This window comes from Diadema antillarum, unplaced genomic scaffold (genome assembly GCF_040938485.1).
Source record: "Diadema antillarum isolate AM-2024a unplaced genomic scaffold, OU_Dant_1.0 seq00000751_RagTag, whole genome shotgun sequence".
Lineage (NCBI taxonomy): Eukaryota > Metazoa > Echinodermata > Echinoidea > Diadematoida > Diadematidae > Diadema > Diadema antillarum.
The window spans coordinates 165,909-179,928 of NW_027271645.1; the positions used below are offsets into that span (position 1 = coordinate 165,909).

The 14,020-nt window shown below is 39.9% G+C and overlaps 1 protein-coding gene across 1 annotated transcript in view; it reads right to left on the reverse strand.

Moving 5' to 3' along the window:
- LOC139738516 (protein SFI1 homolog) overlaps window positions 1-13,365 on the reverse strand; it is an 89,260-nt gene extending 75,895 nt beyond the window's left edge. The window contains exons 1-12 of the mRNA XM_071649140.1: window positions 12,779-13,365; window positions 12,190-12,261; window positions 11,575-11,685; window positions 10,976-11,070; window positions 8,728-8,948; window positions 7,565-7,724; window positions 5,985-6,146; window positions 5,041-5,111; window positions 3,665-3,757; window positions 2,891-2,988; window positions 1,875-1,941; window positions 944-1,074 (exon numbers count right to left, since the gene is read on the reverse strand). Of these exons, the coding sequence (XP_071505241.1) occupies window positions 944-1,074; window positions 1,875-1,941; window positions 2,891-2,988; window positions 3,665-3,757; window positions 5,041-5,111; window positions 5,985-6,146; window positions 7,565-7,724; window positions 8,728-8,948; window positions 10,976-11,070; window positions 11,575-11,685; window positions 12,190-12,261; window positions 12,779-13,365 (1,868 nt within the window). The remainder of the gene's footprint in view (window positions 1-943; window positions 1,075-1,874; window positions 1,942-2,890; window positions 2,989-3,664; window positions 3,758-5,040; window positions 5,112-5,984; window positions 6,147-7,564; window positions 7,725-8,727; window positions 8,949-10,975; window positions 11,071-11,574; window positions 11,686-12,189; window positions 12,262-12,778) is intronic.
- Window positions 13,366-14,020: the final 655 nt, after the last annotated feature.

Genomic DNA, 14,020 nt, shown 5'->3' on the forward strand with positions numbered 1-14,020 from the left:
GCAAAATCGTCAGGAATACCCGATTCGCGAAAATTTAGACTCGCGAAATATATGCCGTATACAGTATTCAACTAATATTGCTGCATTCTCTCAATCCATGTGCATATTTGGGGAAACTCCCCCTTTAATTTATGCCAGCTCAGTGTGAATGTCTTACAAAGTAATGCCCTTGGAACTGAAAGGTGAAAACTCTTCTAATGGCACACTTTAACGACAGCTTTGGCCATGACTTTGAATTATATGTTAATGGTATTTCAACAGGATATTCTGCAATCCGTTAAAGTGAGAAGGAAAAGGAGAACTGGCAAAGATAGTGGGGACGTTATGTGCTTGGAGGAAGTTGATAACGTTACGAGAGTAATGGACACAGAGAAAGAGAAACTGGAGATATGAGGATATATGAGCTACAATTGTACAAAAGAATTTATTTCAGACTCAGATACTCAAAGCCCTAATCACAAGACATAAAAACTTTCAGTTTTTATGACAGGCACCCATTTCCTCAACATGTTACTGATAATGTATGTTACAACAATCATCATTCTCTGTGCCTTCTGCAGGATCTAGATAAATTTCCTTTTCAATATCCTAGAAATATATATATATATTTTTTAGCATGTGTGAATCTTATTCATACTTTCACATCGTTGAACTATTGTGACATTCACGTATTAGTGTGGAGCTCCCATCAAGAGAGAGTACATTCAAACAAAACTTTGAGAATTCATAACTTTGGATTGGATTGTCTATTTTTCTCAAAATTTCACTCAGTGTTTCTCTAATTTGTTTAAGTAATCACCAAATCTACCAATACATTTGGGGAAATTTCCTCATTTAATTTAATCCGTTGAATCAATCACAGCAGTGGATTGTTATGTATGAACATCATAATGTAGAAAAAGGTAGGGAAATACTATTTGCAGCACAAGATAACAGCACAAACCTGTAAAACTGGTGGGCCTTGGACAGTAGGTCCCTTTTCTTCTTCTCCAACCCAACGTTGCTTCGCAGCTTGAGGAAACACTTTGGCAGCAGGCACCTGGTGTAGTGGAAGTCTGCCCTGGCATACTGCTCCTGTAGACATTATGAGGTTAAATAACCATATGAAACGCAAAGGCCCAAATTCCCAAAGGTGGTTTGAATTTAGAGCATTATTTTGTGCAAATTTCTTCTGCGTATATACAATTGACAGACTGCGTACACCAATAGATGTCCATTAAGAAATGCACGATGCACATTGACACGCACATATGCGTGCATGTATTTCACGCTAATTTTAGTCCATAGTCTAAATTCAAACAGAGATGATATGGAGGTTAGTTGAAAAAAATCAGAAATCAACATTTTCAGGTGATTTTGATACTTGAAAAAAGCAAAATGTGTGTAGACTTGAGAAAAAAAGATCAGAAATCAGATTTAAATCTACAGAATATCATGCCCGATTTAAACCATGGTTTCAAGTTAAACAACCTTTGTGAATTCGGACCAAAGAGTATGCTCAAGATAAAATGCAGACCTACCAAGTCTCCAGCACTCAGCGTGAGACCCCTATCTCACATTCACATGCCTGACAAGATTTTTCTCCAAGACAGCTCACAAAAAAAAAAAGACATGTAGATTTCCAACAACCAAAAAGTAACATCTTGGAACAATCTGTCATATCTAATCAGAATACGTCAAAATATTCTATTTAAAAAGCCCAAGATGGCACAATTTACAGCTATAAAGTTAACTCTAATGCTCCTTACCATAGGAGGGAGTACACCCCCCCCCCACATCTTCCCCCTCCCTTACCCCACTTTCTTTTGTCACATGACAGAGCTTTCATGGGGAAGTAAGTAGAATAGAAAGACACACAAAGAGTGTTCACTTGCCTTGCGATGTCTGCGCCAGGCCACATACCCACACCATTGCCGCATCACAGCTCCTAGGAGACGTCTCCTGCAAGAACAATCATCATCATCACATAGGACTACACTTATTACGCACAGTGTATCACAGAGACGCCAACCCAAAGCACCTTCTGATCTGGAGATTCTCCTGCCTGAAATCCCTAGCAAACGGGAGATTCCAAGTTGATGTGTGTGAAGCGCGAAGTTCCTAGGGTTCTACATGCTCTCTGGTGCTATCTAAGGCTTATTTTTTTGTAACATACTATACCAATAAGTAAGAAATCCTTTCCAACGGGAGACACAGAGCCAGGGCGGGAGAAATTAAATCTCAAGCTGGAGAACGGGAGATTTTGCAAAAATTGGTTTTCGGCAGGAGATCTCCCATCGAAAACGGGAGAGTTGGAGTCTCTGGTATCACAGTTAACATTCTTACCAGTCATTTCAACTCATCATAGGACAAATTACTCAGAGAGTATAACAGTTACAATTTTCCCACTCATTCAACCCCATCATATGACAAATTACACACAGAGTATCACAACTACAATCTTGCCATTTGTTGCACTCCATCTTTCGTATAAAGTATAAACAAGCATGCCACAATCCCTAGGTTGTAACAATTATACATGCGCCATTTGCATATAACTGCAAGCTTAGAACAGGCCAGGAATCAAGGTGAGATCTGAATTACAGAGCCATAGTCTACAGGATCAAAAACACAAACAACAAAGGAACAAGCAAAAACAATACAGAAAGAAATTAACAGAGTAGCAACATTTTACACCACTGCACTTTTAGATTATTGGCCAAAGATATATTTATCAGAATGAAACATATAGAATTACACTACAGCATACATATTTCACAATTTCTACAAAAATATGTAGTCTTCAACATAAACATTTTTGTGCTTCTCATATGTAGGTATGCTCCTGTTTGGGGTCAAGGGTCAATGTGTAATGGAAGGGGGGGGGGGGGGTGGTCACACAGTGTCTGACCTGTACATCAGCCTGGCTTTCCGTGTCACTGCAAAAAGTCTCAGCTCCTCTCTGTGTTCACACTGGGAGATCCACTGATTCCAGCACCGCTTTACCAGCTGAGGCACAGCATATGAAAAGTTCAGCGAGAGACAATCAATTTCTTGAGTCAGGGACATTTTTAGAGTACTGTATACACCACATATTCATCATAATGTGATGCAAGTCTAGTTCGACACGACTGGCTGGAAAATATCTGAGGTCGCTGTTCTAAATCTAAATGGTATATCAACACATGTAGACTTGTATAGATCTATAAGAATAATGATGCAAGCACAGAATTCACCACTGGATTAAACCATTGCCAAAAATGCAAAGTGAGGGTAATAAACTACATAGGGGCAGAAAAAAAAAGACTTGCTTGTTTCTATTTTCTATAAACAATATGCGTAATAGTCAATTTCATTTCAGGATTTCTTTACATTCTGATATGTTGAACTTATCAAAACAAGGCAGAAAGACACACACACACAAAATGTTTGTCCATTTATCTTATAATTGGTACACACTTGCTTGGCGCCATGAAATTACAAGATGAAAGAGCCATAATGCTGCTGATTGTTATTATTCCAGCATGAGCCGCAAGGTAAACAAACTGGAACATAATATGTTCACACTGTTCAATACATTGACAAAATGAGCCAAGAAGTTTATCATACACAGCTGCATTGATTTTGAACTCGAAGGGCTGATTTTTATCACACTTCTGTTGCCCCCAGGATCTTTTTCTCTCACCATTTGTTGATGAAACTCTGCAGCTTGGTCATTTCTCCTGTCTTTCAGTCTTCTCTGTACCACTGCCAGTCGCAGAACAAGAAGACCCAGTTTCTGGGGAAAAGGAAAATGAGCACGAGAAAGATAACTGGTTAGAGCATCATCTACACTATATATGGGCAGTAATGTGGCTCAGTCGGCAGCATGTCTGGCTTGCAATCAAATGGCTTGGGTTTGATTCCAAGTGACTCCAGCCTGGCAATGTTGTCTGTACAGGTGACTCCCGTTATAACAAAGTCTTCAGGACCAGCAGTCTTCTTTCGTTATAAATTTTAATATTTTGTTTATAGGCATATAGTAAAATATATAAAGATATATGTAGGTGAGAATTTTGGGACTAGGGGCCCATTTCATGAAGGTCTTATGAGAGACTTCATGAAATGGATTTGAAAGTCTCATAATAGCTACATATGAGCGACTTCAGCCATTCTGAGATTTATGTAAAGGTTTTTATGTGACGACTTCATAAAATGGACCCCCGGATTTTTCTTTTTCTCCACTGTAACAAGTATTTCATTATAACCATGTTGGTTTATCATAAAAGGAGTGCACTGTAATCATGCTGCCCCACCATAAGCAGCAAAAACACTCTATCCCTCAATACCAGGAGGACATTAAATGGGGGTCCCCTGTGTGAGGAGGTCACTACTCCTGCATGTAAATGATCCCATTTCACTTTCTCTCAATGACCAGGGTGTTGACCCAGTATAAGGCTGTCCACCCCATTGTATCCACACTAGAATACAGGCAAATGATGGCCACCCCTCATGGTTTACCCCATGTGACTAGCAATAGTCAGCAAAAGGGTATCAACCGGGCACATTGCGCCATACGAGGGAAAAGAAGATCATCTGCATTTCAACCCTCCCTGCATCAGAGAATGGCATACAATGTACCACACCCCTCTACAACATTTTGCTTGATATACTGACACAATATATGCACAGCTCAAAGTTTCCTGTCTCGACTCTCTTCTATTTTAAGTCATCCATGCTTTGATGCCCGACTTCTTGCAGTCATCTCCATTCTTGGGGTGCAGAGGGACTTTTAATCCATTGAAGACGGACTGATTTTCCTACAACATGCATTTCCCATTAATCCCAGCCCGAGAATACTCGGGACTAGTCTTCAGCGATTTAAGGATATTATCTCTCTGGTAGCGTTTTATTTTTTATCACATACAAACGAGGAGAGCATAATAACTGTACACAAGAGATACACATTCTCTTTTATCTACGGTAAATATTAGGAGAGGAAGTTTAGCACAGCCACACTTTCACTCACTCTGAAATGGAAAAGACCTTGGCTTGTGAGGTAAGGGGGGGGGGGGGACTCACCAAGAGCTGTGTGTTGTGGTGCTGTGTTGCCCTCTGCTCTTTCATCCTCTCAACATGCAAGAGATGAATGTCTGCATACATGGCATTAAGAAAATAGTCAACTTTGCCATCAAGATTATGTCTGCTTTCGTCAAAGTTTTAAGTCGTACATAAAGCTATTTCTACTATCACTACAAGTACTATAAATGTGGAAATTTTCATGGTGTTGACATTTGTGCACATTTCGCGCAACCAGAAACTAGTGGGAAAATAAAAGCACACAAATATTTTGCTTGCCGTATGTTCCACTAAGACATGTCTTGATTCTGCAAAATTAAAATCACATGAAACTTATCTTACCCAGCCGAGTGCGAAAAATTACTCGCACGAAAATAACCACTTTTACAGAAGTCAACCTCCAGTCAAGGTTATGTTGGCTTTTGTCAAACTTTTATGTCAATGGAAAGCACATATAATGGTATTTCTGCTATCAGTACAAGTATGTTTCATACAGCTGTATTACATGGCTTTTCTTCTTCTTCTCTGTTTATCAAGCTCTTTCTGTCACATCCTGCCAACAGTGTATTTTGAAGTGGAATCTAACAGAATTCATTTTAGATTTTATTTAAGAAATCATCTTCAAAAATTACACTGCAACATTCACTACAAATTGTTGCTAATGGCAGCAGACTTGGTTGATTTGTAAAATGCACATCAAATGCAGTTGTTAGTACTCCAGGCAGAGCATTCAGATACCGCAACTAAATTATGTAACATGGGAGTCCAGACACAAAGAGTTGCACACCATGGTATCTGCACAGACTGAGCACACTCACATCTTTCTACATATAGTCATAGTAGGCTCAGGTAAAAGTCACCTTTACCCACACCATCAAGCGTTTTCATCGTCAAGGCTTCAAGCACTTCTAGCACTTGCAGACTTGCAATGATTCAACCAAGGATACAGAATCTCCAGTGTACGACGACTCGTCGCAGCCGGGCGCGATTCCCGAGTCTGTCCACCTGTACCTGGCGCAGTGCCAAGGAGCGGCGCGTGAACCACCTCTGATTCCAGTGCTGCCAAGCCTGCTGTACTAGCCTGTCCTCGTAGAGCTGGAATGCTTCAGCTGCTCGGACAAGAAGCACATGAGTTAGCAGATCCAGGTGAACTGGAATACTCATAATCTATGATCAAAAGCTTAACCTCATAGCACAAATGCACATTATAACAAGTTGTACTTAATATTCACATGAAGTACATGTATTCCCTTTTTTTTTTTGAAGTGTGACACAGAGTTTTGGGGCAAAGTATCTCACTCTTGTATTGCAGACAAGTCACTCTGAAATTGTGCATAAATATAATGAAACCTTTACAGTCTTTTACAGAATATTGTCAAGACATTTTACCCAATTGTGAGAGTACAAGTACAAGAACTTATCAGATGTAACAAATATCTGTCATTCCTTTTCAATGCTCATGTCACAAATAATGTACAATGTACATCATGGTGCAAGTGACAGCTAAGAACCCCTCCAGATGTCACATCATCCGCTTCATCTCACACACTGATTCAAAGAGACCTGACCAGAGATCAGCAGCCTTTGTTGAAAATATCCTGGGCCCCATTTCATAAAACTGTTTGTAAAGTTACGAATGACTTTACGAACAACTGGAATATGAAGTGCCAACATGAGTGCCCATTTTTTTTTCCTTACGTTTTAACAAAGTACAACTGTATGACAACATTTCATTGACATTAGGGCAAAAATACAATTTAAACTAAAAATGTGTGTTCGAATAATCATTAGCATCTGCAAATTTCAACTTTAGCTATTAAGATTAACAATGATCAGGAAACCCATTTGGCTTGCCATATTCAAGTCATTCCTAAAGTCGTGCGTAACTTTACGTACAGCTTTATGAAACAGGGCCCTGTTTGGGGAACACCTGAACGATCATAGTCCTCTTGTTTAGCACCATCTTTTGTCTGTCGTTTCAAATTTTCCCAATGTCTCCTCCATCCCAGACCCCTTCCCCCCCCCCCCTTAACTCCTCCCCATTCCTCACTGTAATGAACAAAATTAACCCTCTTCGAGTCTTGCCTTACCTGCTTCTAGATCCCTGTCACTGATCGTATCAGGGCAATTACCCCCAGAGGACAATTACCCCCGGCTAAATACTGGTTAGTGATAAGGTTAGAGTAAAGGTTAAGGTTAGGGTTAGGTTCAGGGCTAGATTTTGGTTAGTATTAGGATTAGGTTCAGGATTAGGATTAGGCTTAGGGTCAGGGGAAGGGTCTGGGGTAATTGTCCAGGGGGTAACTGCCCTAGACCCCTCACCAATATGTAACTCCTTCTGATATATCCTCAGATCCTCAGATAGGTCAGGTACAAGCAACTCAAAATGTACTGGTGAACAAGACCTACAATAAAATTTCCAAAATTTATCACGGTCACTCTTTCCCCTCCCTCCTACCCCCCCACAATAAAGTGGCATGTAAAACCAAATATGTAGTCCATGCTCTAATCAGATTCCATGGCCTACTTGCTCTCCTTCTTTTTTCTCTCCTGTGGAGGGTGTAGGGAACCAGGCCCTGGAGGAGACAGCGTGCCAGAAGACTTCTTTCGTAGTGGCGATGGGCGTCGGCCTCCTTCCACCGCATCTCCTGCTGCTCCTGGTATCTCTGTCTCCAAGTCTCCCATGCCTACAGGATGGGAAGAAGGGGAAAGGGTGGGAAGGGCATACAAGGCAAAGCCTTGGAGTTTGTAGATCTGAGCACTGAATAATACCATCTTTTACTAACAGCTGCCCTTTAACAGTTTGACAAAGAAATGATCCAAGAATGATTACAGATACATGTACATGTATGAACAATCAATAATATTGTTCTGATATTCATCATTACTTTGTTTAAAACAATACAAATCAAACACACCTCTGAATTCTTCAACAAATTTTGAAAACCTGCAACCTGATCATACAGTACAAAACCACTTTGACAAAGCTGGAAGAAACCTAAATGTGATGTCATGGTAATGCCTTAATGGTTATGATATACAGTACACATGACATGTGATATACAAAAATTCATTTACAAAGAAGCAATCAAACAAATGTAGAAAAGACTTTAATTCTTCATGTGCCACATTTGCACACCGAGTCAGTCGACTTGCCAACTTCGCGTATTTTGCTCAAACGCACAAAAAACCTGCCAACACCAATTGATAAATCACCAAATTGCCACTGTAAAACAATATGCTTCACTAACAATCCCATTCCTGTTGCATGTAGCTTGCATTGCTTGGTTATTGAATATCAAGCATCTAGTGTTCCCCAGGGGGGTATTCGAGCAAATTATTCTAATTTTGTTTATCGGTTGTGTGTGCAAACATCATGCCTCCTAGACTTGGACAATTAAATGTAGCTACTGACCATTTGAAAGAAAAATAATAATTGATTTGTCATAAAATTCACATCATAGCAAATCTTGGAATTTTCAACTTTGCTCATTGCATATCTAGCATAAAAAATTCTATAAGGAGTTAAATGGATTTGAAAAACATATGTTTTCCCAAAGCATGCCTTTATTGCAGTCTCAGAATAATGTCACACACAAAGGGTTTACACAATGGTGCATAAAGAGTTGAAAGAAATGAGGAACACATTATTCTTAAAATGTGTAATACCCAGCAAATATGAGAAATTACCTTTTGAGTAAGGTTGTCAGCCCAGTACTGTATGGCGAAGGCATCTGTATCCTGCCTGGCATGGCGGATTCTCAGGGCTGCCTTCCATGTAGACCAGTGCCTCTCCAAGGCCTTCCCCTTCCAAAAGTCCTGGGCCCTCCTGAGGACCACAGCCTTGGCCCGTCTCTGCCTGACGTAGGCCTTCCATGCTTCCATGGTCCTACTGGCAGCAGCTCGGGACGCTGGAGATGAAGTAAATTATGGGTTACGGCATTGCACCAAAATTCAAGATACCCTACATCAACTTCTGTGTGCCAAATGAACCTTCGTCAAACTGTGAAAAACAACCCCTCCCCCCCCCCCAAAAAAAAAAACACACACAAAAACAACAACAACAACAACAATTGTCCATAATCGTTGATCACGTTCAATACTGTATACGCCATACACTTCACACGCATAATACTAGCATTTCACAAATAGGGTCTTGTAAGACAATTCTGTGAGTGTGACAGAATGAGAAATAGCTTAAATCCCTTTTCAGAAAAATATTTTAGTGATTTCTAACCTCAAAGATGACATACAGTGCATGTGTTTTACAGGGAGGCAGTATTTTTCAATCGTTGTTTTGGAATTTCTTGAATATCTGTCTACCCACAAAATTCAACATCACTGAGTAATTCAGATGTTCGAGAAATGGCTACTAAGATACTTTAATGTTATACATGTAGTATGCAAAATTGCAACAATGTTTTTCTTTTAATTCCATCTCTCCCTGCGTGAAAGCTGCATTGCTGCCTAGGATTCAAGGCCAAGTCCCTCTGTTTAACTCATTTCATGCCATTGAGTTGAATGTGCACAAATTTCACACATTAACCTATAGATAAGAAATCAATATGGCACACAGAGAATTAAAGGACAAGTCCACCTTCATATACAAAGAGATTGAATGAATGCAACAATATTAGGAGAACAGATCAGTGAAAGTTTGGGGGAAATCGGACAATCTATTCAAAAGTTACGAATTTTTAAAGTATCTGCACAGTCACTGCTGGATGAGAAGACTACTACTGCCAGTGTATGATGTCATATGTGTACAACGATATAAAGAAAATAAAAAGAGAATTTCACAAAACTTCACTTTCTGAATAAAGCGCTCATTTCTTCTACTTGTTACTGACATATGTTAAGTGTAATATTATTCCCCCTGCCTTCTGAAAGAGAGAAGTCAAGTGTTCTTTTGTTATGCGAGAAAAGTGAAAATATGTTGAATTTTCTTTAATCTTTCTTTATATCGTTGCACTCATGTAACATCACAAGCTATAGTAGTCTCCTCATCCAGCCTTGAGTGAGCAGAAACTTTAAAATTTCATAACTTTTGATCGGATTGTCTGATTTTCCTCAAACTCTCACTGATGTGTTCTACTAATATTGTTGCATTCACTCAACCCACATGTCTATGAAGGTGAACTTGTCCTTTAACCCTATTCTAACTGGGCTATTTGAGACCAAGTTTTTACTGAGGGGGGGTCAATTTGACCCCCCCTTCAGATCTCGGCCGCCGATCGCGCGATCACCGCGAAATTTTGCCTGAAGATAGAGCTGGATGTCAACTACAAGATTACATGGTCATACAATAGAAAAATATTGCCTTTCTATTTTTAATAAATTAATTATGCAAATTTGTGCATGAAATCATATTTTCACCTATAACTCCATTAAAAAGACTGGAGGATTGCTAAATTTTTGTGTCAAAATTCCTCAAGACACATCAACAATTTTCGTGTAAAAAAAATAGCACAATCGAAATCAATTTCTTTTGTTTTTTATTGTTTTGTTAATTTCTTATGTATTTCATTGTTTTTTCGACCTTTTGTTTTCTATTGGTTTTTTGCCAAAATTTGTTGCAGGCACTTTTTCAGGCTTATCTACACTAGAATTGATTAATTTCAATGGTTAAAAGTTGAAATAATCTAATTTATATCAATTTAACCAAAAAACACAATTTGCATTGGATTTGCACACGATATCATGAATTTGAGCTGTTTTTTGGTTGACATGCATATGCAAAACATTACGTAACTTCAGAACGGTGTACCCGGACGTCACAAATTTGGTCTCAAAATATGCGGGAGACTTCAATGAAAAAAGTCGTGAAACGACGCGGCAAAATCTTTGCGCGTTGCGAAATAGTGGCACGAAACGTCGAGGGGGGGTTCAAATTGACCCCCCCCAGTTAGAATAGGGTTAAGGGCTATAAAGTGTTTACCATGCATCATTGCAATGTTCTTCTTGCTGGCCTTCACTCTCTGCCTCACCACAAAGCTCTTCCAAGCCAGCCACACCCACTGGTAGACTTTGTACCTAAACCATCATAATATCATGTGACAGAAAAATATCAATATATTTTGCACTTTGCACTCCATGAATCCCCACACTTACATGTATATATCTTATCATGTTATGTCACAAAGTATTGTACCCTACATGAGGTCCTTCATGTCTACAGACTGTATATCCCTTCAGAAATTTCACTGAGGAATTCTAGTCTTCTGCAAGTTTAAATTATTGTAGGCCTAATCCAAATCCTAACAGCCAACACCAAAGATTGAGTAATCACACACTAACTGGGCAAAATTCTTCTTAAATCAGACCTTCTAAACACAACTACACCAACAACTTTGATCAAAACCACATTCACACATGTTCATTGGCTAACTGATGAAACTCAGGTGGGTGAACTACTAGTATATGATAAATACCAAACTTTAAGCACAATGTACACATGAACAAGCTGGCCTGGATCACAAATTTCTTGACTACTGATGATGCATGCAGATTATTCCAACTCTCTCTGTTTCCTAGTACCTGTAATGATACTCCGCCCGAATGAGGAGAGTCCACTCCCGGCGCTGCGTCCACCAAAACTCCCGCCACTCGTCGAAAGTTTTGCGCAGGAGGCGGTGACGGTAGAGTGCCCTGTGAAATTGCAAACAGACGTAAACTGGTGAGAAAGACGAAGGATGCTCCAATGTATACACAACCATAGCTGATTAATTTTGCATGCATTCTTTTTTCCCCCATAGTTGTTGTTATTGTCGGCTCTCTTTTGAGAGTCTTCAGTCTTATTTGATAAGGCTTTGTAGATCTTTAGCAGCAAGAAATTGACTTGACAACACCTACTTGGCCTAATTTTCAAATATCATTACAAACTGCTCAATAAACTATTAAATGTTAATTCTGAGTTTTGTTTTGTTCTGTTTTGTTTCATTTTTGTTCCTTCCTAATGCTCAGCATTTCCTTTGTCTGAAAACTTCAACCAACATACATTTGCAACTGGACAGTGTAGGGGCCTGAGATGTTTCATATATCTGGTTTGCACTGTTTATGCAGCAAAACAGACCATATAAATACATGAATGATAAGTATTCTTCTGACACATATATGCTGTAGGGTAGGATTTCTAGACTTTGTTCAACCCACCTCACTGCTGATGGTCTGACACCAGTGAAAGTATTCTCACGCCATATGCAGAAGTATTTCCTGGCAAGGAATCTGTCAACAGAAAATGACAATGAACCACATTACGACATGAACCTGAAGCTCTGGTAACTTAGTCATATCTGAAATGTCTATTCCGGCCACTGAAGGGCAAAGTTTCCAAGCAATCATAAGACAGACTTGACATACAGATCAAGTAGTTCAAAGTCTTATATTTAGCCTTTGTTGTTTGACATCTAGACATCTACATTTCTCCAGTTTTCTAATTGAAATACTTTTCTGTTGCAACAGACTTTGCTGAAATGATATGACAAGCATATTCAACACACATGCTACAAAGTGATATGTGGAAATTTATGATTTACGAACCTCGGTCCTACTTCAATGCCTTACATGATTTCAATCATATCATAAGAAATTACGTAAATAACAAAAGTAAAACTGAATGTCCAAACACAAGTTAACATAGTAAACTTAACTGTAACAAGATAATGCTTTGACATTCTATGAAATTATAGGTAACAAGTTTCTCAAGATGAAAGATATATTAGGATGATTGGGGATGTAATACCTTATTCTCAGTTCATTGAGCCTTCCTCTGGAATCCCAGGTGTACCGGAACATTTCACTGTGCGCCTCTAAGACCGCACTGCCTGCATTACGCTGGACCCGTCTGGCTCTATGCTGATGCCTATCAAGGGTGCCGAGTGGCTCCTTTTGACTTGACGTCGTCCCTCGAGGACCAGGCACAGGTCTGCTCCGAACTGGAACAGGGATCCTCGACTGGGTCTTTCCTTGAGCCTGAGGAGCCACAGCATCCTGGCGACTTTCTCCGTAGAATGTGACTCTCTTGCCGATCTGGCTGTCGTGCGATCTACCTCCTCGAGTCGGGGTGATCCCGATGAAGGCGTCCGCACCTCTAGCTCCACCACCCTCCTCACCGGCGCCGGGAGCGTAGCCGGAGCCCGCCCTCTGGTGGAGACGCATCTTCTCTGCTCGGAGCTGCATGGAGACGTGCAGCTCCTGCAGAATGGCCTGCTTAGCCGCAGCATTGGTCTGCCGGTGGAGGTCACTCAGGGCGTAGCGGTCCGCCTTCCGGTGGGTCTCTACCAGGGATGGGCTGGGAAGAATCCCCCTGCGTGGAGCTTTCTCGGCCATCTCCAGCTACGCTTCGCTACATACCATTGGCCATGCTTAAAGTCTAAAGAGAGAATTTACATACACACCAATGAAATAAAGAAATCAATGTATGATGACACTGGGAGATGTACACTGTGTAGTATGACAGGAGAATACCTTAGGTAGAAAAAGTTGAAGTGAAAAAATGAACTAAACAATGAAATCAAGATACACATGACCAGTAGTCTGATTACAAGGCCAAGTCAACAAGAGAGTAGTTTCTCTTCTTCACGCATGTCTGATTTTGGTACCGTATCAGGTTTTTTACTATTTTTCAAAATGCCGAAGAAAATGAAAAAAAAAAAATGGGCATTATTTCACCATTCACATGTGTTTTCAGTTGCCACATTGACTTATATTTACTATTTTTGGCGGCTGAAAATACATCAGAAATTCACCCAACATACCCGTACTGATTGTGATGTCCTGCATGCATTGTATGATATGATGGAATCTAGTGTGATAGTGTGTACTCGACATCGTTGAACTGTACCATTAGCAAAGAACCATGCATAATACCTTAAGTGTCACTAAACTACTGCAAGAACTAGCACTTGATTGGACCACTCTGCAACGGAACAGAGAAAATGATACGCTAACCATGATGTACAAAATAAACAATAATCTTGCTCAT